Here is a 27,510-nt window from a genome sequence, read left to right as displayed (position 1 = left end):
TCAGTCTTTACAAAAAACATAGCGCCCTCTACGGGTGTGGCATTGAATTGCATTTCGACACGTAAACCCAACGCAGAACCATCACGGTCTCCAAGCAACTGCGTGGCCATTGCGTGGCCATTGCGTGATCACTACGCGGAAGCATAACCAAGGCTTAAGACTGAAATAATTTGATGGATCTCGAACTGGGTTGTTCTTTAGTGGAGATACTACTGTTTGTGACACTACTGTGTGTGTGTGTGTGTGTGTGTGTGTGTGTGTGTGTGTGTGTGTGTGTGTGTAGCACCAGAGGCCGACCATATGGAGCACTTATTGTGTTCTCATTAGTAGTTTTACCTGGAACAGTCAAATCACACACACACACACACACACACACACACACACACACACACACACACACACACACACACACACACACACACACACACACATGTTTCCTTGTCTTTCTGTTGTTTACTTTGGCCTCACGCTAAATGAAGAACTCCTGAGTAATTGCATGATGTTTATTATCAGACTCCTCCTCTTTTAATTATACAAACACATTGAGACTATCAGGCAACGCTAATATAATTATCTTTGATAATTATGTGTCATTATAGAAAAGTAAAAGTAAATTAATTCAAATTTCCCCCTTGCCCCCCATTGGCAGACTTGTGTTTCCTCCTCCAAGCTCGGGTCCAAACCTGGGAGCCCGAGGGTTCTTCCTGCTGTTGCAGGACTACAGAGATCTGGGATGTTGATCCTGGATTCTGCTGGAGCCTCTGTCCCAGTTTGGGGGGATTTTCTAGTTTTTTTGCAGGGAAGGGAGTCATGGATCATTTTGTGTTGTTTAAATTCATCGACTATCATGACTTCACACTTTCATATTTACTGTTTTACAATACGGAGCAACAGAAAACATATTGTCCAACATTAACCTGGGTTCCAGAAAGATCTCACCATATTTAGTCACAGAAACCCCCTCGGATATATGTATATGGTTTGAACCGGTTGGCCTTAATCCCCTTCATTTGCATGAAAACGGCCCCAATTGGTTCGGTCGGTGGTCCGTAGATCACGAATAGAAAAACAGTAGAAGATACTTAATCCCAATGGTAGAGGATTACATTGGTAACAGAGACATATTTCACAATTAAACACGACTTCAATATGATGAATTATCTGCGGTGACCTATAACAAAGATAATGGCCCATCATCTCACAGAGTCAATGATTTAAATCTCTGAGTCCCAACAGTGAAGCCGTGTTCACACCAGACGCAAAGCCAATATTTACCTTGTGTTACTCAGGATCAGTTGTGTTTATTCTCAGTGACACATGGGCTGGTTTACCACAGCTGGAGGAACCCAGAATAAACTATTTAGCTGTGATTTAATATCAATAACCAGATGAAAAGGATGCTGAAATAACTCCATAATGATGGTGATCAGTAAAAAGTCATGCTTTGCATTGTTCGAGTTCTGAAAACACTGGATCTTTTTGTTATTTTGACCAGTTGTCATTTTCTGAAAATAAATTTTAATGTGATGCGTTCTGCCCGCAGCTCTTCTCATTATCATTAAAAGCTTAAGAAAAAAAGATTTAACAAGACTCTGGATGGATGACTCAGCACTTTACTGTGTGAATTGGATCCAGAAGGCAGATCGATCAGCTGCTCTGGCACAACAAGCAGAGGAGATTGGATTAGATTGGACCGGACCATCGGGTTGGACAGGGACAGGAGCATTGGGTTGGACAGGGGCAGGAGCATTGGGTTGGACAGGGGCAGGACCGTCGGGTTGGACACAATGGTGATATATCAACGTACTGTTCTAGAGACGATGATTTGGGTTTTAAAGACATAATGATTAAAGGGTTGCTCTGCCGCCACAGACAGGAATCTGTCACACATGGATACAATAGTGATCAATCACAGATCTACGTCCACCCTGAAACCATTCAGGCCTGGACATCACATCTTTCTTATCTGAACCGACTGAAGCTCCGCCTCCTGCAGCAACATCAGTCACAACGTGAAACTCCTGCAGCAACTTCAACAAGCACCAAGATTTGCAGCTTCTCTCCTCCTCCCATCATCACTTTTCTCCCTTTCTCCTCCTCCATCCTCCTCCCATCATGAATTTCCAACTTCTCTCTTCCTCCTGCTCTCTACCTCCCTCTCTCCTCATCCCTCTCTCTTCCTCCCTCCATCCTCTTCCCTCCCTCCTCCTTCCTCCTCTCTATTCCCCCTCCCTCCTCCCTCCATCCTCCTCCCTCTCTCTTCCTCCCTCCATCCTCTTCCCTCCCTCCTCCTTCCTCCTCTCTCCTCCTCCCTCCCTCCTCCTCCCTCTCTCCTCCTCCCTCCCTCCACACTCCTCCATCCTCCTCACTCACTCTTCCTCCCTCCATCCTCCCTCCATCCTCCTCACTCACTCTTCCTCCCTCCATCCTCCCTCCATCCTCCTCCCTCTCTCCTCTGCAGTCTGTCAGCTTGTTTAACTCAGGATTTATAGAGACTCAGGTCTATGTAGTAATTCACTCTCCATTGTGAAAATGAGTTCTGAGCATTCATCAAGATAATCTATGACTTCTCAGAGGGCTGACTCAGGTTATCCTTTAGCTTTTAGCATCAGAGTCCAGAGTGATCAACATGGACTCCGACACAGGAAATAGTCGCAATGGAAATCTGCTTATTCGTGTGAAAAGAAACACATTATATCCGTGAAGCTCAGCACGACTTTCAGACTGAAGTATTTCATACATATCAACAGACATATCATTCGTGCCTGCATCACTTTTATTTCTGTCGGTTGGGACGAAAACTAATGTTAGCTTTCGGCAAATTATTAGGTTTCTGCAACTTAGTAAGCTTTTCGAAAAAATGTCATGGTTGGGCTTAAAATAAATACGTACAATTAGAAAATAAAACCAACCTCTTAGTTTGGTTTAGGAAAACGTTCACAACACGTTGGGACTTGTTGAGTCCAACAGGCTTCATGGTTACAGGTCCTGTGTTGGTAAAGCCATGAAAATCCTAATGAAAATTATTACTTTCCAGGACAGACACCTCCATCTCAGTAAACATTGTAAACATGAGTTTATGGTCTCAATCTCTAGTTTCAAGTCTTCTTCAATTTAGAGTCAAACAGACCAGAAAGCAGGGGATGCTTTAGGGCAGGGCTACCTGGTGATTAACAGGTCGCTACCACGTGACCAATGCAGTAACGGCCAGAACCGCCATCACCATGATGACGTCCACTTCTTCTACAACGTCTATGATGTTACCAACAACAAAATTCACTTTTTACACAAATAACTAATTTGATGAATGGTTTTCTTTGGTTTGAGTTGCAGTGAGGATTGAAATGCAATTAACTTTTGAGAGTAATAAGCTAATAAGCTGACATTAATCCGCTCGTCTCCATGAATTTACTTCTACTGTTGAAAGGGTCGCTTCTTTAAAGACTGCAGGACTGTTAGAGTCCACTTGGTCTCCATCTGCTAACTACCAATGATCAGCTGCCGGCAAGATACAGAGGATACACACACACACACACACACACACACACACACACACACACACACACACAATTTTTGGCATGTTTGAGACAGATGCAGTGGGTGGAGGCTGAATTTCGACTTTAATAATTTACCACTGCCTCTGTCTCTTTTTTTTCTCCACCAATACAGTTCAATATTTAAAGAAAAACAAGCAGCATGCTGTCTGCCTCTGCCTCACGCTTGAATAATATTATTTGTTAAGAGACAATATCCACTCTCGTCAAACAGGATCAACTTAATGTAAGATGGCGGCTGTTCCTCACCGTGTGGACGAGGACGGCAGCAGGATTCCCTCGTCCGAACGCTGCAGAGATGCTGCTGGGATTCTTGATGCAGTCTAGACAAGGTCTGAATACTTATCAGCACCGTGTGTGTGTGTGTGTGTGTGTGTGTGTGTGTGTGTGTGTGTGTGTGTGTGTGTGTGTATGTATGTGTGTGTGTATGTGTGTGTATGTGTGTATGTGTGTATGTGTGTGTGTGTGTGTGTGTGTGTGTGTGTGTGTGTGTGGTTGTGCGGTACCCCAGTGACTTTATATTCTTTATAGCTGGTCAGCCACACACTCGTTATTACAAACCTGTCGGCCTCATAAATAATTCTCGCTCTCGTTTGATAAGCTGAACTGACACAAAACACCATTTTATAATACTGGTGATTACAGTTCAGTTGCTCCACCTTGCTTCATATATGTATGTATATATATATATATATATATATATATATATATATATATATATATATATATATATATATATATATATATATGGCCACAGATGACATTTATTTTATTTTATTTATGTCAGAGCATTTAATGTAATAATTAAATTCAATGCTATCTGAGGATTTCAAGTTTTCAATACAAAGTGTTTCTGAATAGAACCACCTCCAATCTTTGAATTGTGAGTTAAAAACATCAATCCCACTATGTAACAAATGAAAATGGCTCCATCTTGTGGACAAAATCCCAAATAGAAACATTGTTCATTTAGGATGTAATTATTTTGATTTCCACAACATTGGGAGAAAACAGGGTCGCCAGTCTATCACAGGGCTGACATGTAGAGATATACAACCATTCACATGAACCACTCACATTCACACCAATTTAGAGTCACCAATGAACCTATCCCCATCCTGCATTTGGACTGTGGGAAGAAGCCAGAGAATCGGAGAGAACCCACGCTTACACGGGGAGAACATGCAAACTCCACACAGAAGGAACCCGATACCCGACCCGGGAATCGAACCCAAGACCTTCTCACTGTGAGGCAACAATATATATATATATATACACCATCGATGAACGTCATGCTGAACGAACCAGCGTGAGTTATTGAACCTATTATTGTGTTCTAAATTAATCTGTTAACTTTAAATTTAAATAACTTTCAATATTCCGATTATTATCTATAATTTCTTGATCATTTCATAGCATTTACCAGTAAACCGAACCCTCCATCCATCAGTGTTTCTGTCTGTTCGTGTAATTGATCTTCTGTGTCGATGCCGTCAGCCTCTATAACAGTCCCCCCCCTCCACACACACACACACACACACACACACACACACACACACACACACACACACACACACACACACACACACACACACACACACACACACACACACACACACACACACACACACACACCACCCCACTTACTCCCTGTTGCTATTATAAGTCTGGAGGAGCAGCTGGTCACCTGACTGGTGTAGCTGAGTGTGTCAGGTTAATGGTGACTCCACCTTTGTTTACTACTGCACTCAGCACAGGACCCCTGGATGTGGTGGTGGTGGGGGGTGCGGGGTGGGGGGGTTCAGGGGGGGCTCTGGAGGTTCCAGTTCACCATGCTGGCTCCGCATGCCATCCCTCACATGCTGCACATGGAGGCAGCGTGAGGTAATGAGGGTGGCGAGGCTCGGGTCAGAGGTCGGCGTGTCCAGCGGGTGTCATCTAAACAGGCGGCAGTCATCGCCAACCCTCAGAGGATCATGGGAAAGTGAGCAGAGGTCAGATCTCTAAAGAATTCAACCAATCACAGCGCAGCTCATAGAGCTGGAACTTAAACAACTTTAATCACCGAGACTGTTCTTTATTCATCAGCAGGTGGAAATAAATAAATACACTTTAAATACATTTACATTTATGTTCAATAGGAGAGTTTACTGTAATAACACTTTAAAATCAAATAAATATATAACAGTGAAAGTTATGTGTAACTTTGTTGTTTTTAATTATATTTTTGGTATATTTTTAAACTATATCCTCAAGTTATTATTGTAACTATGCACTGGAAGAATATTGTAAAGTTAGGTTTGGAAGAAGATGCTGTACGCCGTCCTGATGGCGTCCTGATGGCATCCTGAAAGACCAGAAAGCAGGGGATGCTTTAGGGGCGGGGCTACCTGCTGATTGACAGGTCGCTACCATGTCGTTAGATACTAAGACGACTTTGATACTTAGCTGTAAAGTTGACCTTGAATTATGAAGCTTTGTTAGCAGCTTCACACCAGAATCCAGATGAATTCCAGATGGATCCAGATCAGTAAGGGTGCTGCTTGCAGATCCACCCGTTGCTCCTCCACAGTCCAAACATGGTCACTTCCTTCAGCTGGAGTGTAAGAATCCAAGATGGCGGTTGGCAAAATGCCAAACTCGAAGCTTCAAAACCGTAGTCCACAAACCAACGGGTGACGTCACCATGACGATGTTCACTTCTTATAGACAGTCCACAGTTCGGGTGGAACGAAATGAGCGTTTGTTTCTTCTCATTCTCACATGTTCAGACCTTCTCGCTCCTACGATGACCACCACGATGAACACACTGACAGTGGGGGCTTCACCCTCTGACGACAAACATGGTGGGGGCTTCACCCTCTGATGACCACCACGGGTGACGGTGGCGGCTTCACCCCTCTGACACGCCTCCTCTGTGATTCAGGAGATTCCGCTGACGTCAGGTCAGTGTCAGAGCCCTTTTTGTGAGGCCGACTCATTAAAACCATGTCAATTCTTGAATAAGGTGGCTCTGTAACCAGGGAGACCCCCGATGGTCAATGGGGGTCATAAATCCATCTACATGCTGGTGTATTGTTGTGAGGCCGGCTGGGAGTCGGACTACAAAGGTCACATCAGATGTGAACCAAGAAATCTGCAGGACTAGAGAGGGCTAACATGGGGGTGGGGGGGGGGGGGTGGGGGGGGGGGGGGGGGTGGGACACAGTTTCTAATGTAAAAACGACCCTGGTGAGAAATAAATACACCAAGTACATTAAATATTAGCATACTTTAGTTGTACTTAGCAGAGACACACCCATCAAAATACTTCAATTTTGTTAATGATCAGTTACATTTAATTGTATTAATTTAAGTGCATTTAGTGAACTTGTATGAGCTAAAACAGAAAAACTTAGAGTGTACTGTGTGTGTACTAAAATACATAAATATGATGATTGCTGAGATTAAAGTTTGTTAATATATCAAAAATAGACCATTATTCTTTGTTGTGTTAAATTATACGTCTGGTTATATTCCAATTATTTAATTAATTATTTATGTGCTTCCAGTGTTACAATAATCATTTTGAGCATATATTTTATCAATATTTAAACTGACATGAGTACAATTAGTAATTACACATATTTATAGAACGTGTACTATAGTACAATTACATTAAAGGGTGGTTTAAAATGTTTATAATGAAAAATACTTTCAATATATTTCCAGATTTCTTTTCCTTTTTTTCTTATATATTATTTAGATATATTTTGCAATATACTAATGACAATGTATAAATATTTTTAAATATACATATTTATTTATTCATTATATTTATTAACTGTTAAATGGTGATAAATAAAATGTCAAGCTGATTCATGACATGGAAGTGCATTTGTGTGTGTGTGTGTGTGTGTGTGTGTGTGTGTGTGTGTTTGTTGTGTGCGTGTTGACAGTGGTGGAATCCCCCCCGCCCCCCTCCCCTCCGCGCGGGGTATGACATCATCAGCAGCAGTAATGAAGCAGCTCCTCATCAATGGGGCTTATAAAGGACCGAGGAGGACTCAGACCAGCAGATGGACTTGTCGCTCCAGCAGGTACGTTGATCTGATTCTGGCCCACCCCACCTTCATGCTTGCTTCTTGATTGCTTTGATTGCTTGATTGCTTGATTGATTGATTTGATTGATTGATTGATTGATTGATTGACTTCCGATGGATCAGATCCACACTGACCTGCTAGAAGTTGGATATCAAACACAACAACAGGGTTAGATGTAACTCACTCTCTGGTCTGAAAAGGAGGCTGAAGCTCTGACAGTTTTTTAGGTGTTTTTTAAATAAAAGCGTTTTAAATGTAAAAGTGTGATTTTCTTGGAACAGATCCTCAACATGCGCCAGCTGGATTACAAGCACGTGCTGGTTTCACTCTGCGTCCTGCACGTCTTCAGTGTGTGCGCGGGGCGCCCGATCAGGTAAGAACCCCCACCCTGACCACCTCCCGGTGGAGTCCTCATGCTGAGTACGGTGGTGGACTAAGCTCCGGTTCTTGATCCTGTGTGCAGGAAGAGGACGGTCAGTGAGGTTCAGCTCATGCACGACCTCGGGGAGCTGAAGCAGGTGCAGGAGCGCCGGGACTGGCTGCAGCTGAGGCTCCAGGGCATCCACATCGGGCCGGCACCGTGGGGGGGCCGCGGCGGGGAGCCAGGCAGGACCCGGAGGAGGCCGAGGCCCGGGGGGCTGAGCGACATGACCCCGGAAGAGATCCAGTACGCGTTGAGCCTCCTGGAGAAGCTGCTCGAGTCAAAGCAGCCGTCGTGATGATGATAATGATGATGATGATGATGATGATGATGATGATGATGATGACGATGACACTTTTTCCAAAACTTTTTTTAGGGTACTTTCTATTTTTGTCTTTAATGTATGTGTCTGAATGTGTAGGACTTTTATTATAATGTAATTGTATTTATTCTTTTTTACATAACTTCCTTTTATTTATCAAATTGATATTTTAAAGTATAGGGAAGACAACGCATCTATTTTTGGGAAAGTTTTGTGTAATTACAAAAGTTAACATATGTCATCATTGTTGGTAAATCATTTTTATATATGCTCAAAATTATTGTAACAATGCACTTATTTATGTATGTATTAATGTATTATGTATTAATTGGAAAAAGCAAGAAGTATAATTGAGCATACTTTTATGACGACAAGAATATATTAATGATATATTGCTTATACAGTGTTAGCAAGACACTCAATACATTTGTAATATACCACAAAACAAACTTTAATTTTGTGAATCAAGCATGTATATGAGTACACACACGGTCGTGTAAGTTGTTACATGTTAGCACACAAAAGGAAACTTAATACTATTTAAATTCAACTAAAAGTAGCCTACAGAATGAGTTGTTCCTAAATAGCATATTTCAAGTATTAACACACTTGAAGCATTCTCATAGTTATTTTGTCTGCAAGTACACTCAAGTATACTACAATGTAAAATACGTATTATAATTTTTCACCAGCCTAATGTAGAAGTTCCATTTTCCCCATAAGTGCCGTTTACTTGGGGTGTAAATGTGTCCTTATACAAGAAGGATGTTAATGAAACGCGTCACGAGTAACCGAGGAGGTGAGGTGGAGTTTCCGTGCAGCACATGAAGGTAGCATCGCTCTGATCCAATCACAGCGAGCCGCTCCGTTGACGGTGGATGACGAGCCGGCGGAGACGCGTTTAAAGGTCTGAGTGGACGCGGTGGGTCTCTGAGGTCTGGGTCGAGGACGCGGTGGGTTCTGAGGTCCAGGTAGAGAGTCCGGTACGATGCGGATTAGGCTCGGGAGTAATGAGCCAGGATGCTGAAGCTGCCCGGAAGCCCGCTTTGTTCGGAGCAGCGCAGGGCTTCTGCGCCGCCGTCATCCCGCAGCTCATCCCCTGCTGCTTTGTCTTCGCGCGGCCCTGCGACACCGACCGGTAGGTGCACGCGCACGCGCGAGCTTCTAGCCATGTCATTGAGTTCTCTGTCGGGACTTATCCTCGTCTGACTCTGGGTCATTTAGTGACGTTTCATCTTTCATGTCACGAAATATTCACACAATATTCCTTCAAATGAAAAAACAGTCAGGGTGACCTTTTGTTCTTATTATTATTATAATTATAATTATAATAATAAGTATTATTATTATTGTTATTATTATTATTATTATTATTATTATTATTATTATTTGACTGTATCTGAGGCTGCAGCGAAGCAGCTTCTGGGCCGTGTCAGCAGCCCCTAAATAATAGATGGGACCCTCTGGGCTCCCACCTCGGGCTTTTAATAGCTCAGATCTGAACCTGCTCTCAGACAACACCAGAACTTCCTCTCAGCACCAGAGACTCATGGTATCAGGTCACTGATCAGGAACAGGAAGTGGAACTGATATATTCGCGCCTGGTTCTCTGCGGCTCTTGTCTGCTGTAAACTTGCCTTGAAAGATGAGATGAGCTGGCACAGATACTGGCTCAGTTCCTTTGTTCCCTCCACCCTGCTGGTCTGGATGCTGGCTGCTGGTCTGGAGGCTGGATGCTGGTCCAGACGCTGGCTTCCAGTCTAGAGGCTGGCTTCCTGTCTAGAGGCTGGCTGCCGGTCTGGAGGCTGGCTGCCGGTCTGGAGGCTGGATGCTGGTCTGGAGGCTGGATGCTGGCTGCTGGTCCGGAGGCTGGATGCTGGTCTAGAGGCTGGATGCTGGTCTGGAGGCTGGCTGCCAGTATGGAGGCTGGCTGCGTCTCTGGCTACTGGCTGCTGGTCCAGATGCTGGCTTCCAGTCTAGAGGCTGTCTTTCACTCTGGAGGCTGGCTTCCGGTCTAGTGGCTGGCTGCTGGTCTGGAAGCTGGCTGCTGGTCTAAACATTTTAGTTTTTATCATTCCAGTTCTGCCAAAGCGAAGATAAATCCTGATCATTATGAGTCCTGTCTGATCTGGATCTCTTTGACAGCATCCCCTTCAGTGTCATGTATTAACCCACAATAAGAGGTGGTCTAGGTAGCATCTGCTCCATAGCACAAAGTGGTCCCATAGTCCACCATCATCTTTGTGTGCCCGCGTCTTTCTCCCCTCCGTTGCTATGGTGACCCACGTCTTCAAGGACACTGCCAGATCGTACCGCTGTGCCATGACACCAATGTATTATTAGCAGAGAGAACAGGTTTCTCTTTAACTTCTCCAACGCTTGAGTCCACTTCAACCACTAAAGGTTCGCTTCCACGTTAAAATGACCATCACAGAACGCAGCAGCCGCTAACGTCCACTTTAAGTGCTGGTTGTTGCCACTGAAAGGCTCAGAATTATATTGTATCATATTATATTGTATTATATTCTACTATATTATATTATATCACTATTACTGGTATACTACGGGCCTGACTACGGTGAAAGATGGTGGCGAATTTCTGTTATCGGGATATATATCTTGAAGAAGCTGTGCAGCTCGTTGGTATGGTAGAGAGGTGAAAAATAATGTTTCTTATTGATGACACAATAAAAATATTTGTTTCATAACTGCAAAGTGATTCCAGGATGTTTGAGTGCCATTTTAAGAGTTTTAAGCAGATTTTGATTATTATGTCTAGTTTAACACAGTTATTTGGGATGATGGTGACATTAAAGCACCTTCCCTTGGGTGACAGAGCTTTTTCCATCGCTGCTCCCTCCCTCTAGAACTCCTTCCCCAAAAACATCTGTGACTGCACCAACCTCACAACGTTCAATTTACCAAAACCCACCTCTTCGGAACTGCTTTTAATGTGTGATTTTAACCTGTTATTACTTTATTTATTTATATGTAAAGTATTTTGAGAACCTTTTAAATGTGCAATACAAATAAAATGTATTATTATTATTATCATTATTATCATTATTTTCATTATTATCATTATTATTATTATTATTATTACTATTATCATTATTATTATTATTATTATTATTAACCCAGCTGACACAGGACGTTGTATTAACGTTGGTCCTTGGTTGGATATGGGTTGCAACGTTAACCAACTAAAAGTTAACGTTGAGATAACGTCTAAAGCTGACGTCATTTCAACATAAAATAACAACGTCAAGCTGACGTTGTTATTTAGTTGGATTTTAGTTATGTTGGCAAGCAACCAATATCCAACGTCTAGTCAACCTCACCAGTTTACGTAAAATATATGTAGAATTCTGACATTCAGTTGTAGGTCTTTTGACCAAAGCCCAACGTTTTTTCAACGTTATATTAACAACACATAAACAACGTCAAAATCTAACTCCAAGCTGATGTTGTTATTTAGTTGGATTTTAGTTATGTTGGCAAGCAACCAATATCCAACGTCTAGTCAACCTCACCAGTTTACGTAAAATATATGTAGAATTCTGACATTCAGTTGTAGGTCTTTTGACCAAAGCCCAACGTTTTTTCAACGTTATATTAACAACACATAAACAACGTCAAAATCTAACTCCAAGCTGACGTTGTTATTTAGTTGGATTTTAGTTATGTTGGCAAGCAACCAATATCCAACGTCTAGTCAACCTCACCAGTTTACGTAAAATATATGTAGAATTCTGACATTGAGTTGTAGGTCTTTTGACCAAAGCCCAACGTTTTTTCAACGTTATATTAACAACACATAAACAACGTCAAAATCTAACTCCAAGCTGACGTTGTTATTTAGTTGGATTTTAGTTATGTTGGCAAGCAACCAATATCCAACGTCTAGTCAACCTATTTAATCAACCTGATTAAATATTCACACTCTTGTCTTATGTACAAAATCATACATGGACTTGAGCCTCCCGTATTGAACCAGTTTATAAAAATGGCATCAACATCTACACGGAGTGCAGCTAGAGGAGACTGTGTTGTCCCGATGAGAAAAAGTACTTTTAGCCAGTCTGCATTTTCAATCAGGGCTGCTCGTGAACTCCATTCTAACTCACATTAGAAATCTTTCAAACTATGCCTCTTTTAAATACTTTTTTAAAAAGTGGCTAATTAGTGGTCAAAGCTGTCAACATTAAATTTTAGTGCTTAATTTCTCCTCACATTTGCTGCTCTGCCTGTCGGTGCTTTCTGATGCCATCCGTCATGTTGTCTGTCAGTTTATTAATCGTCTAGTATTACTGTTGCTTTTTATGCATGGCTTTTAATGTGTTTAGTGTTTGTGTTTTGCTTGTTTGTGACCTGCTGGTTTATTATTGTGTCTTGTGTAATAATTTTTTTGTCGATGTTGGTGTTGCTGCTTAACGTTGCTTCTGTTTTGTCTGTAGCGGCTGCTGTTTGAGCTGAGTTTATGTTAGCTTGTGTGTGTATGTATGGACTTTTGCTTAGTTCTCTGCCTTTTAACCTTTTTTCAGATTTAGTTTTCTAATCCTTTAATGTATTATTTGTATGTCGATAACAAAATCAGAACATTTTTCGAATATATCATATTTCTGAACATTTTCATTGTTGAAGTTTGTCTGGGAGTTTGACAAAGAAAGTGGAATTTGTATAAAATTATGTTTAAAAAAATGCTCAAAGAACATAAAAGTGAGAACAGTTGCAAATATTGGGAGTTCCAATACAGGCTGACACTTATCCACCTTATTCAGATGCAGATGGGAAATGTGAACAGTTTGGGGTAACTGAATCTGTGCAACATGTGATAATGGAATACATATGGGAGGAGAGGAGAGCACTAAGTTTAATTTAGAAAATCTAGAGTAGAGGTGAAGGAAGTAGTAGAGTAGTAAAGTAGTCATTTTATTTAATTGTTTATTATTATTATTTTTATTTACATTTGATTTAAACTAACTGCCACCCTCCTCGGTCTGCACACACCCTCCTCACTGGCTTATCTCTCGTCCTACATTCGGCTCGGTAGGTGGCGGTAATGCTCCCTGAAATAGGTAGTAAACTGTCATTAAACACATGAGAAGAAGAAGAAACTTGTGCGTGGCGCGCATGATGCAGGTAGATGCAGGCAAACGACGACCAAGGAGGACGAAATCTGTTCTGGTGAGTTATCCCCAAACAAGCTAACATGGTTGAAGTTAAGCTGTGTTTAGGCTAGTGCAACTCAATTTTACAGCTACACTTTCTTTTTTTAAATGTTAGATGATAATAATCCTATACACTTTTTGTGAAGACACAAATCCGAGTCCTCACTACCTTAAGAGTGCACTGAAAAAATTGTGTTAGCTTCGCAGCTAACGTTAGCAGCGTGCTAACCCATAGCAGAGTTGTTGCTGGCAGTGTGTTTGGTGTTCACTGTTTACAGCCATCAATACCTATAAACACAGGCTCGCTATCACAATTATAATATTTGGAGTCACCAGTGTTTGGAATAACGCCGTTTAAAAGAACGGCGTTAGGTGACGCCGTTATTTTTTCAGTAACGGGGTAATCTAACTAATTACTGCTTCCGTCGTTACAACGCCGTTATCGTTACTGAACGTTAAATGCGGTGCGTTACTATGAATTGAATTTGTCGGTTAAAAAAAAAAAAGTCAGGATCGTGTTCTGCTTGCGCGCCGCTCGTGCCTGGTCTCGGCAGCCTGTTGTCCGTGGAGAAACGTGCAAACTTGCCGCGAGCCGGAGTTGGGGCTGCGGCTTTCATTTGAAAGTGTCTTCTCTTTTTTTTTTTATGAAGTTTTTAATAAATGTTGGTTACCAATTTTTGTTTTTAAACTTTTTTCTAGACTTTGAAATTGGAGGCTGATTTCAACCCAACATTCAATTTTGATGTCAAACCAACGAGGACTCTTAAGCTCAATTTGATATATTATATGTATATAATATATATATATATATATATATATATATATATATATATATATATATATATATACTGTATATATATGTATATGTATATATGTGTGTATACATACATACTAAAACAATTGTATTCAACGTGAGAGTCCAAACATAATCCAAGATGTCTGTAACACAGGAGGTAAATGTAATGTCAACGTTGGGATATGACGTAATCCAAATGACAACCATAATGCAATGGTCATCCAACGTTAGAGTCTAACTAAAATCCAATGTGTATTTAGTGGTGGTGCTTGACGTCAAGACAACGGTAGGGTTTGACGTAGACCTAACTTTCAAATCAATATCATAATCCAATGTCTATTTAACGTAAAAGGTTGACGTCAAGGCTACTTACAAAATCAAATGTCTATTTAACGTTCAAGGCTGACGTCCAGCCAACGTTAAATTTTAACGTAAACCCAATTTTCAAATCCATATCATAATCCAATGGTAATCCAACGTTGGAGTACAACCAAAATCCAATGTCTATTCAACGTAAAAGGTTGACGTTAAAGGAAAACACCACCGCATTTCCATACTGAACTATGTTCTGCTCTGATGTTAGACGAGGTGATACATACCTCCCTCTCCTCTGTGCGTGCACTCAATGGCTCTTGCGCGCACTCCGCGCAGCGCTAATTTGCTAGCATGTAGCTTGTCCTTAGGATCCAAAGGGGGGTGAAGTTAGAAGCGACCAAGCACTTCCACGTTGTCCCTATTTAAATACGGTTACGTGAGTAGTTACACGACCCAAGTTTGGTTACACAAAATGAAACATGCCAATTCTTCTAAGCGGATAACAAGGATAACTATATAGTATGGCGGAATAACAACTGGAAGCACTTCGACGTCGGCGCAGTAATATCATCACTCAAAACATGACGGGACTATATACCTTCTGCTTGTTTTCACAACCCTGTACGATGCACGTTATAACCATGATGTTTGATTGTTCACAAACTATCTTACTACAACCCGATGCTTCCTCAACTGTGCACAAACTACTACAGGTAGCGCAGGCGGCGGCGTGCAGGTCACGTAGGTTCTATTGACGGAAGTAAGAGGGGGAGCGGAGTGATGATATTACTGCGCCGACGTCGAAGTGCTTCCAGTTGTTATTCCGCCATACATTATATAGTTATCCTTGTTATCCGCTTAGAAAAATTGGCATGTTTCATTTTGTGTAACCAAACTTGGGTCGTGTAACTACTCACGTAACCGTATTTAAATAGGGACAACTTGGAAGTGCTTGGTCGCTTCTAACTTCACCCCCCTTTGGATCCTAAGGACAAGCTACATGCTAGCAAATTAGCGCTGCGCGGAGTGCGCGCAAGAGCCATTGAGTGCACGCACAGAGGAGAGGGAGGTATGTATCACCTCGTCTAAGATCAGAGCAGAACATAGTTCAGTATGGAAATGCGGTGGTGTTTTCCTTTAAGCCTACGTACAAAATCCAATGTCTATTTAACGTTCAGGGCTGACGTCCAGCCAACGTTAAATTTTAACGTAAACCCAATTTTCAAATCCATATCATAATCCAATGGTAATCCAACGTTGGAGTACAACGTTGTTCTAATGTTGCATCAACGTCAAGTGTCTGCTGGGAATGTTCATATGGTTGTATGTCTCAGTGTTCCGATTGGTTCCACGACTCAGTGTTCTGATTGGTTCCTCACTTTGGTTTCCTCTCATGTCTCCGCCAGCGAGCGACACTGTGGTTTGTCCGTGCTGGACTGGGACCAACAGCAGGTTGGCACCATGAGTCTGTTTGGCGCCGGGTCCCGTGGCGGTGCTGTCGGAGGAGCAGAGCATCACCGGGACCACCAGCGGCGTTCCAGCGACCGCTCACGTGACTCCTCCCATGAGAGAGGAGAGTATCAGCTGACGCCCTGCATCAGGAACGTCACTTCCCCGACCCGCCAGCACGGTGAGGACTCGGTTTATACCACGTATGTGTGTTTGTGTTCATGGGTCACATGGGTCCTCTTCATGGTCTTCATGGGTCCGTTTCATGGTCTTCATGTGTCTTCTTCATTGTCTTCATGGTCCCTCTTCATGGACTTCATGGGTCTGTGTCATGGTCTTCATGGGTCCTCTTCATGGTCCCTCTTCATGGTCTTCATGTGTCCTCTTCATGGTCTTCATGGTCCCTCTTCATGGTCTTCATGGTCTGTGTCCTCTTCTCTGCCACAGACCGTGAACGGGGCGATGGAGGCTCCTCCTCCAGGTCATCCAGTCCACGTCCTCCCAGGGTTTCTATTCCCTATTCCCACATTGGTGGGGCCCTGATGGGGGGCCACGTACCTCGGTCCCTGGGTCCTCCTGGAGTACTCTGTGATATGATTTATGTGAACGATGTGAGCGCTAAAGACGGGCATCGCTGTGGACTGAGGCTGGCAGAACGAGTGACCCTCATTGTGGACGATACCAGATTTGTGGTGGATCCGTCCATCTTCACGGCTCAGCCGAACACCATGCTCGGCAGGTAAACGTGATGCCCATTTACAGTCCTACAAACCAACACTCTAACTGTGTTCTCCTCTCAGTTATTCTGTGTTCACACCAAACGCAAAGCTCGTTTTTCATTGGACGGGGCAAATGACAGGCAAATGGAGGTCATCCAGAGGTCTACGATAGAACCTGACATCTCTACAGAGAGTGAACGAAGCTCTGTATGAAGCAGATGTGTAATGAGTTCGGACCCCAACACAGAGAGTGAGACAGGCAAGTGTAAGTAAAAAAGGAGTTCAATTAAAAAGGGGGAAAAGGAGGCTGACAGCTGGTTGGATGAAAAGATACAAGAGCACAAGGAACAGCTCAGGCACTGAAGGCACAAGAGCAGCGAGGGTCATGGGACAATATTGTCATGTTGTAGGTGACATAAATGTTCATATAAATATTTAAGTAATAATACATTTTTTAAACTTTGTTGGTTGAATGGCTGTAATGGTGAGAAGATGCAGTGCTGCTGAGTGGAGAACGGACAGGGGTTGTGCGGGAAGGAAGGTCGGGTATCGATCTGTCGGGGTCGGGTTGAAGGGTGACGGCATCACTGGTGATCACACAAATGATCCAGGTGCGAGGAACACAAGGCGAAAGTTCGCTTCACGTTTGGTGTGAACGCATCACGATGACATCATCACACGATTCAACATTAACACCTTGTTGATTCTAACTAGGAAGATTCTACCATTTAGATTTTGTATTAATGTCACAATTTAAATTCTTCTTCATCTTTAATGTTCCTGGTGGGAAGCAAACATGATGTCATCACAAGTGGAAGTTTCTCATTGGTTGTTTGTTTCCAGGATGTTTGGTTCTGGGCGGGACAACAACTTTACACGACCCAATGAGAAAGGAGAGTTTGAGGTGGCCGACGGCATCAGCTCCACGGTGTTCAGAGCCGTTTTGGTGAGAATCAGTTCAGGTCCCAGACCAGCTGGTTTCTGTCTGTGTGTCTCTGTGTCCACTGTAAATGAATTAATGTATTATTATCTCAGTAAACATTGTAAACATGAGTTTATGGTCTCAATCTCTCTCTGCTGGCCACCAGGGGGCGACTCCTCTGATTCTGTAGAAGTCTATGAGAAAATGACTCTACTTCTCTCTTGATTTATTATCACAGTAAACATTGTAACCATGCGTTTATGGTCTCAGTCTCTAGTTTCAAGTCTTCTATAATCCAGCATGAAGTTCATTTAGTCAATTATGGTCCATTTAGAGTCAAACACACCAGAAAGCAGAGGATACTTTTGGAGTGGGGCTACCTGCTGATTGACAGGTCGCTACCAATGTTAGTTAGAATTAGTTAGCTACTAAGATGATTTTGATGAACACTTAGCTGTAAAGTTGACCTTGAATTATGAAGCTAGCTTTGTTAGGAGCTTCACACCAGAATCCAGATAAAGTAATCCAGTAAAGCTGCTTAGGTTGCCTCTCTACCTCTTGGGTTCATCAGATCCACCCGTTGCTCCTCCACAGTCCAAATATCGTCACTTCCTTCACTGGTTGGAAAAATCCAAGACGGCGATGGCGAAAACGCCAAACTGGAGGCTTTAAAACCGTAGTCCACAAACCAACAGATGATGTCACCTGACGACGTCCACTTCTTATATCCTGTCTGTGGGACAAACCACAAGAAGAAGCAAAGTCAAGTCAAAGTTAAATGTATCTATATAGCACAATATCATACACTGTTGTCATTCAAAGTGCTTTAAAATTAAATTAAATAAATAAAATGAAAACAAAAATTAGATAAAATATGAACAATAGTAATAAAACAATAAAAACAATAACACAATATAAAATAATATATAATAAAACAATAACAATAGTAAAACAGCTTGAACCTACAGAAACAAAACAAAGGTTCATATAAGAAGAGAATAATACAAAACAAAAAAAGGACAAGATTAATTAAAAGCAATAGAAAATAAGTGGGTTTCAATTTATTTTTGAAAGGAGCTACAGTAGGGGCAGATTCAATTTCTGTTGGTAGTTTGTTACCACAGTGGACAGCAAAGTGGCTAAAAGCCACTTCAGCCTGCATAGACTTGACCCTAGGTACAACCATCTGACCAGCGTCAGTTGATCTAAGTGACCTGTTATGTTTGTAGTAGACTAGTAAGTCAAGAAATGTATGTTGGTCCAAGGCCATTGAGTGTTTTATAGATGATAGGGAGAACTTTAAAATATATTCTGAATTGTATTGGCAGTCAATGCAAAGACCTGAGGATTGGGGAGCTGTGCTCTCTTTAGTTTTGGTCAGAATTCTGGCCGCAGCATTTTTAATTAATTGCAGCTGCCTGATGGACTTTTTGGGGAGGCCAGTGAAGAGGGCATTGCAATAGTCAAGCCTGGAGGAAATGAATGCATGCATGAGCTTCTCTATGTCTTGCTTTGACACAAAATCTCTAATCTTGGCAATCTTTTAGGTGCCAGAATGCTGTTTTAGTTATGGCTTTTATATGATCACAAAAAGTAAGATCTCCATCCAAGATAACACCAAGACTTTTTACATGGGTTCTTGTCTGAAGTGCCCTAGACTCTAAGTAGGCACTGAGCCTAAGTCTCCCTTCTTTATTCCCAAATGTAACAATTTCCGTTTTGTCTTAATCTAATTGTAAGAAATGATTTTGCATCTAGCCATTTACTAGTTCAATGCACTGGCATAAAGAGTCAATAGGCCCAAAGTAGTTGGGGATAATGCAAGGTAAATCTGGGTGTCATCTGCATAGCTATGGTATGTATATCTTATACAAATATTTGGCCAAGTGGGAGCATGTACAGGTTAAAAAACAGAGGCCCAAGAATGGACCCTTGAAGGACTCCATATGGCATGGCAGTATTCTCTGATGCATAGTTGCCAATAGACACAAAATAATTCCAGTCTTCTGGGTAGGATTTGAACCATTTAAGACATTTCCTGACAGTCCAACACAGTTTGCTAATCTGTTGAGCAGTATTTTGTGATCAACTGTGTCAAAGGCTGCACTGACATCTAGCAGTACGACAATTATTTTTGCCTGATAGTCTTTTCAAGAGTTTGAATATCAATAGCATTGAATTCAGATAAGGAGGCAGCATTATATTAAGATGTTAAGTAATTTCTTGGTGGGGTAGAGGTAATCTTTTCTCTAATGTCTTCAATTTTGTGTTGGAAAAACGAAGCAAACTCATTACACTTATCAACTGATATAAATTCTTGTGGAAACTGTATTGTGGTCATCAACTTATCAACTAGCAAAGAGAGCACGAGAATTATTGATGTTCTTATTGATGATATCAGAGAAATAAGACTGGCTGGCCTTACTTAATTCAGAGTTGTACATACGCAGTCTCTCTTTGAAGATGTCATAATGAATCTGAAGTTTAATTTTTCTCCATTTACGCTCAGCTTTTCTGCATTTTCTCTTTAAGTTTGCTACACTAGTGGATTTTCTCCATGATGCTTTAGGTTTATTGGAGCTCTTTTTAACTTTGGCAGGTGCTATAGAGTCATGGACTAAGGTGGTCTTCCACACATTCAGTAGCAATGCTAGGTGTCAAAGCTATGGCTTCCATAAACTCAGTGCTAGTGTTCTCATTAATGAACTTCTTAAAGACAGTTTTGAGTGTAGTTTGAGTGATCGGAGAGACCAGCCCATGATCAGTGATCAGATAGAGCTAAATCTAATCAGAGCACCTAAGCAGCGAGACAGGTCATGAGTTCACATCGCCATCTTACTTTGCTACAGCGCCATAAACCCTTTTCTCAAGCATCCCAACATATGCTTTAAAAACTGGTTGGTTCTGGTTCTGACCAAAACCCCCTTTGTGCATCATCACTAAAGGCCGGTAATGATTGTAGTGATGACATCATGGATTATGGAGACGGAGAACAGGAAGTGAGTTCAGAGCTTCCTGTCTGCTCCCAGAGTGGGCGGCACAGAGTCGGAGGAGGGAGAGCAACGTTAGTGTTTGCTTTCCCTCCCTTTCTCTCTCCCTCCATCACACCCTCCCTCTCACTCCCTCCATCACTCTCTCTCTCTCGTCTGACGTAGCTGGTTTTGATCGTAGCTTGCTCCCTCCCTCTTTTTCTCCATGCCTCCCCTTCCTCTTCCTCATCTTTCTCTCTGAGTGATGCATCAGCATCAATAATGGCGTCTTGTTTTTTCTCCCATGCTTGTGTGTGTGCGTGAACGCCCACCGACTGTTAAATCGTGTGTGTGTGTGTATGTGTGTGTGTGAATGTGTGTGCGCACGTCTACTGAAAATGGCAGGATTACTACAAGTGTGGGATAATCCGCTGCCCTGACGGCGTCTCCATCCCCGAGCTGAGGGAGGCATGTGACTACCTCTGCATCTCCTTCAACGACAGCACCATCAAGTGCAGAGACCTCAGTGAGTACGCAACACTGCATGCTGGCAGTTTCTGTAGGAAGTCACTGCACACATGAAGCACACGCCTTCTCATCACCCATTAACTTTACGTCCATTGAGAATAAAAAAGACAGTGTGGTTGATATGCAGCATTTACTGCAGCTGTGAGCATAAATACAGTAGATACTGAGGAATGCAGACAGACAGGCTGATGGAGCTGCTCATTTCATGCAGACAGACAGGCTGACGGAGCTGATTGTTTCATTTGATGTATATGGAATTCCTGTTACCTGTTAGCGTTACCTGTTTACCTCTTAGCTGTTAGTTTTTACCTGTTAGCTTTAACCTCTTAGCTTTTACCTGTTCTCTGTTAGCTGTTACCCGTTAGTTTTTACCTGTTGTTACCTGTTCCTTTAACCTCTTAGCTTTTACCTGTTCTCTGTTAGCTGTTACCCGTTAGTTTTTACCTGTTGTTACCTGTTCCTTTAACCTCTTAGCTTTTACCTGTTCGCTGTTACCTGTTAGCTTTTACCTGTTAGTTGTTACCTCTTAGCTGTTAGCATTCACCTGTTAGCTGTTACCTGTTGTTACCTGTTCCTTTAACCTCTTAGCTGTTAGCTTTTACCTGTTCGCTGTTACCTGTTAGCTTTTACCTGTTAGTTGTTACCTCTTAGCTGTTAGCATTCACCTGTTAGCTGTTACCTGTTGTTACCTGTTCCTTTAACCTCTTAGCTGTTAGCTTTTACCTGTTCGCTGTTACCTGTTCTCTGTTAGCTTTTACCTGTTAGTTGTTACCTCTTAGCTGTTAGTATTCACCTGTTAGCTGTTACCTGTTAGTTTTTACCTGTTAGCTGTTCCCTGCTCTCTGTTAGCTTTTACCTGTTAGCTGTTACCTCTTAGCTGTTAGTATTCACCTGTTAGCTGTTACCTGTTAGTACCTGTTAGAATGCACACCTGTGATTACATACTGGTGCATGGAAATCACATTGTGTGTGTGTGTGTGTGTGTAAGTAGGTCATGATTAGCTGGAGTTGTAATGCGTGTTATGCAGCAGCCACATAACGGAGGCGTGCAGGTTTCAGTCCTTTACCAACAGGATGTGGTTGCTCCCCGCCTGCTTTGTGGGTTTTTAATTAAATCAGAGTTCTGGTTGGAGCTTCACATCTAAAACTTTGCAACTTTACACCAAGTATTTAGAGATCCAGAATATGATTTTCAAAACCGTCATAAATACAGATGCTATTCTTTCTCTGATGCCGTACGATGATGTGTATTGACCTACAGACGCCACCAGAGGTCAGTGTCTCTATAGTGGAACAAGAAGCTGAGCTCAGAAAGATGGAGACTCAGTGTTTCCATCTTTTATTGTTTATGATCGTATTACTTTTTTTATGACTTTTTCCAACATACTACATTATGACTATGTTATTACTTTATTCAACATGCTATATTATGACTTTTTTGACATACAATACTTTGACTTTTTATGACTTTTTCCAACATACTATACAATGACTTTTTATGACTTTTTTCGACATACTACACTATGACTATTTTTTTAAATCAATATTGGATTTTTTTCAGCAAAATCCAATTTTGTACAACCATCTCAACCTAAACTAGTGTAACTAGTAAACAGTGTTTCTCTGTGTCCTACATCCTCTCCTCCCTCTGTCCATCCATCCTCAGGCGCCCTGATGCACGAGCTGTCCAACGACGGGGCGCGCCGTCAGTTCGAGTGTTACCTGGAGGAGATGGTGCTGCCACTGATGGTGGCCAGCGCTCAGAGTGGAGAGAGGGAGTGTCATGTGGTGGTGCTGACTGATGATGACGTGGTGGACTGGGACGAAGAGTACCCTCCGCAGATGGGAGAGGAGTACTCCCAGAGTAAGCTCACCTCTTTGGATTTGGAATTCATGTCACGGGCGGACACTAAATAGTCAAAATAGGCATTTGAAGTTCACCAAAAGACTCTAATATGTCTCAGTTAGTGAGGTTTCTGTTTCTATTTGCTTCTCAGGTAATTTATAGCTCTTGAAAAGTCCTCTTTTGGTTGCATTGATTTCTTTGATTTAAACATTCATCCGTCCTTTCTTAATTTCTTTGTCTTGTATCGCCTCCTGCTTCGTACATAAAATAACTTTGGGTTTTATCATCATCATCTCTCCTCTGGTTGTTGGACGTATATACCAGTTCAGTTTGTAGTGTTAAATCCTCCTTTCCCTTCCTTTTAAAAATTATTTCCCAGGTATTCTCTCATACAACAGCTAGGAAAACTCAAGTGGTCGGAGCATCTCCTCTGCTCCTCATGGTTCTAGACACATTAGATCTGAATTATACATCTGATCATCTGCTACAGGCAGCGATTCTTCGCAAGTCACTGAAAAATACACGTCTATGTGATGAGCTGCCCAATGAAGTTAAAGTCAGTTATACATGTGGGCTGCAGGCTGAAAGTCTTTTCATCTTTGGAAGGTTCCTACTGAGTGAAATGACCTGAAGGAAAAATAGATCCAACCTATCTCCATAACTCACGCATTTAATAACTTAATCCATCATCTAAACTCCTGTGACTGGAAGCCTGTATTCCTTTTTTAATGGTAATTCCAACCTGGAAATAGAGTCATGTTTTTCACCCGGTTGTCCATGTTTGAGACAAGATCATCTTTTATGTGTCCCACGGTGAGACACACTATGTACTATGAATAATTATGTTGGAGTTCGTGTGACAGCAGCAGGACGAGATCTTTATGCACCAACAACATGAGAGGAGGAGAAGAAAGGCTGTTTGGAGTCTTCAGACCCACCTCAGTCATCAGCTGTCAGTCATCATGTCCAAGTTATTCCACACTGGATTCACTATTTCCTCCTGTTTACCTTTTTATGTACCGACATGTTGAATAGAAACCAGGAGGCAACCTCCTGTTCGTAAACAGTGAAGCTGATGCTGAAGATCCTTAAAGGGGCATTCTCTCTGCTGGCCGCCACGGGGCAACTCCTCTCTGATTGTATAGAAGTCTATGAGAAAATGACCCTAGTTCTCTCTTGATGTATTATCTTAGTCAACATTGTAAACATGAGTTTATGGTCTCAATCTCTAGTCAAACAGACCAGAGAGCAGGGGATGTTTTAGGGGTGGGGCTACCTGCTGATTGACCGGCTGCTACCATGCTACCAATGCAGTTAGCTACTATGATAACTTTAACACTTAGCTGTAAAGTTGACCTTGAACTTTGTTAGCAGCTTCACACCAGAATCCAGATGGATCCAGATGAGGTTAGGCCAGATCCACCTGTTGTTCCTCCACCACAGTCCAACAGCTAAACTTGAGGCTTGGAACCGTAGCTGGTGACGTCATGATGACCACGTCCACCTCTTCTCTCTGATCTTATAGAAACTCAGCTCGCTGCCACAGACAGAACAATAACAGACGTGTTTCCTCCACAGTAATCTACAGCACCAGACTTTACCGCTTCTTCAAATACATTGAGAACCGAGATGTGGCCAAGTCAGTGTTAAAGGACCGAGGACTGAAGAAGATCCGACTGGGGATAGAAGGTAACTGGACAAAGTGTTTCCTACTTTAACAATCACATTCATTGATGAGATGGTCCCTGGAGGCTTTGTTCCCCTCTAGACTTGATGTTTCCTCTGGTTTCCAGTCTTGATGCTATGCTAAGCTTACCTGCTGGTGATGGCTGCTTGTGTTTCCTTCAGGCTACCCGACCTACAAAGAAAAGGTGAAGCGGCGTCCTGGAGGTCGTCCAGAGGTCATCTATAACTATGTCCAGCGTCCCTTTATCCGCATGTCCTGGGAGAAGGAGGAGGGCAAGAGCCGCCATGTGGACTTCCAGTGTGTCAAGTCCAAGTCCACCACCAACCTGGCGGCGGCCGCCGCAGACATTCCCCAAGATCAGCTGGTGGACTTGCACCCTCCAGGGCCGCAGGTGGATGAGCTTGACACTCTGCCACAGGGGCCAGAGAACAACCCCGGCCCCCAGCATCATGAAACTGTCTACAACCTGTCTCACAGCAACCAACAGGCTCAGGACGCTGTCCACAACCTGTCTCACAGCAACCAACAGGTTCAGGACACTGTGCACAACCTGTCTCACAGGAACCAACAGGCTCAGGACGCTGTCCACAACCTGTCTCACAATAACCAACAGGCTCATGACGCCGTCCACAACCTGTCTCACAATAACCAACAGGCTCAGGACGCTGTCCACAACCTGTCTCACAATAACCAACAGGCTCAGGACGCCGTCCACAACCTGTCTCACAATAACCAACAGGCTCAGGACACTGTCCACAACCTGTCTCACAATAACCAACAGGCTCAGGATGCTGTCCACAACCTGTCTCACAGCAACCAACAGGCTCAGGACGCTGTCCACAACCTGTCTAATAGCAACCAACAGGCTCAGGACACTGTCCACAACCTGTCTCACACCAACCAGCAGCACAGCAGCAGTTACACTCAGGCCACATACCAGTATGAGCCGGACTCCGACACACCTTCACCATCTGCATGAGCCTAGCTGCACACTTTGCCCCCCTCCCCCGCTGCGTTCACACTTGCAGCAACATTCAGACCAAACAAGTCGATTGTGAGCATCGACTACAAAATGTCCATCCACTTATATAAGTAACACCGAAGCACAGACACCTGATTGGCCATCTGCAGCCAATAAGCATACAAAGTTCAACCTTTCAAAGCAGCTCTGGCCCCCCACCCCTACTGAATGGCAACACACCACTTTGCCTTCTTTTGCACATCTGCTGCACATTGATGAATGGCTGCAGACTCAAGTCACACGGCGGCCATGAAGCACATCACCTTTTATTTATGTGGACAAGGACACGTTGATCACACTACATGTGTATGTGTGTGTGTGTGTGTGTGTGTGTGTGTGTGTGTGTGTGTTCATCACTGCTGTGATGTTTTCTAATAAAGTCACAACACCAACTTCCTTATTTTGTCTCTTTGTCGGTTCAGAAGGAGGAAACGTAAGAATACACACTAACGTTTAATAAGCATTTAGCAACTCAATTACTTGGAATACAGGATTGTGATTTAATACAGTCCATAATGAAATTAACTTTTGCATTATTATAGTTGCATAGTGGAACACTGATTTGATGGGAGTCCCCAGTAAAGTGGGTCCAGGTCTCTGGAGGTCTTGTCTCCAAGCAGTAAGTCTACTTGCTTTACAGTTTTTTTTTTATGATTGCTATGACAATTTTTTCAATACTTTTAACAAGTTTCCTAAACTCTTAACACAGTTAGCACAACATTCGTCTGTGTAAGCTTTACAATTAACACATTTCTTGGTGCTTTCACACAAAATACATAGTACACAAATTTAAAATGCTTGAACTTCTTTTAGCTTTCGACACGGTTGACTGTAAAATCCTCCTTCATCGCCTCCATAACACCATTGGACTCTCGGACTCCGCCCTGAGCTGGTTCCAATCCTACCTGTCTGGAAGAACAGAATACATCTCCTTGGGAGGAAAAGTCTGTGACACACATCGTCACCTGTGGTGTCCCTCAAGGGTCAGTTCTCGGCCCCACCCTGTTCACCCTCTACACTCTTCCCCTTGGCCACATCATCAGTCAACATGGAATAGCATTCCATTGCTACGCTGATGATACACAACTTCATAAAAGGACAGACCCATTCCCATTAGCCTCACTGTCGTCGTCGTCGTCATCACCACCACCATCACCAAGCTCCTGTCTTAGGGAGATAAAGGCTTGGATGAAAGGAAATTTCCTTCAGCTAATTAGTGCCAAAACTGAAGCTATTTTGGTTGGCACACCACACCAGGTTCACTCATCCCCCATAACCCACATCACCTTCTCTGGCCAAAATATACCACTATCACAAACAGTCACTAACCTGGGTGTAAAATTTGACACCAATTTTACATTTGACACCCACATTAAATATATCTGCAAGACCTCCTTCTTCCACCTCAAAAACATTGCCAAACTCCGTCCCACACACAGTCTGTCAGATGCTGACAAACTCACCTTTGTCTCCTCAAGACTGGACTACTGCAACGCTCCCCTCATCCGGACTCCTAGCGAGCCTGAGAGCCTTCAAAAACTACAATACAGCCAGAACAGTGCCGCTAGGATCCCAATGAGGGTGCGAAAAGATGATCACATCACAACCATCCTTCATTCACTTCACTGGCTTCCTGTTTCATTCAGGATTGAATATAGAATCTCTGTCCTTACCCATCAGTGCATCCATGGAAATGCCCCTCCCTAT

At 42.7% G+C, this 27,510-nt stretch overlaps 2 protein-coding genes across 3 annotated transcripts; both read left to right on the top strand.

Annotated features, from left to right (window-relative positions):
* Positions 1-3,746: 3,746 nt before the first annotated feature.
* LOC311018592 (uncharacterized protein) lies at positions 3,747-8,356 on the top strand (the record flags this gene model as incomplete). Its single annotated transcript, XM_084017620.1, has 5 exons — positions 3,747-3,886; positions 6,326-6,499; positions 7,493-7,633; positions 7,919-8,010; positions 8,101-8,356. Exons 3-5 carry the CDS (start codon positions 7,613-7,615, stop codon positions 8,354-8,356), a joined length of 369 nt encoding a protein of 122 aa, XP_083873746.1. The 5' UTR covers positions 3,747-3,886; positions 6,326-6,499; positions 7,493-7,612.
* Positions 8,357-9,242: 886 nt separating this feature from the next.
* LOC311017999 (BTB/POZ domain-containing protein 10-like) lies at positions 9,243-26,141 on the top strand. Of its 2 annotated transcripts, XM_084016719.1 has the most exons (8): positions 9,243-9,518; positions 16,069-16,292; positions 16,559-16,850; positions 17,674-17,776; positions 21,127-21,247; positions 22,916-23,113; positions 24,674-24,784; positions 24,944-26,141. In XM_084016719.1, exons 1-8 carry the CDS (start codon positions 9,391-9,393, stop codon positions 25,759-25,761), a joined length of 1,995 nt encoding a protein of 664 aa, XP_083872845.1. In that variant the 5' UTR covers positions 9,243-9,390; the 3' UTR covers positions 25,762-26,141. The 2 variants fall into 2 exon arrangements, with proteins under 2 accessions (XP_083872845.1, XP_083872846.1); XM_084016720.1 differs by lacking the exons at positions 16,069-16,292; positions 16,559-16,850 and having other exon boundaries at positions 9,254-9,518; positions 24,944-26,139.
* The last annotated feature ends 1,369 nt before the right edge of the window (positions 26,142-27,510 follow it).

The sequence above is a fragment of the Eutrigla gurnardus genome (genome assembly GCF_963514095.1).
Source record: "Eutrigla gurnardus genome assembly, chromosome: 9".
In the NCBI taxonomy this organism is placed as follows: domain Eukaryota; kingdom Metazoa; phylum Chordata; class Actinopteri; order Perciformes; family Triglidae; genus Eutrigla; species Eutrigla gurnardus.
This window is presented reverse-complemented; position numbering and strand designations above follow the sequence as displayed.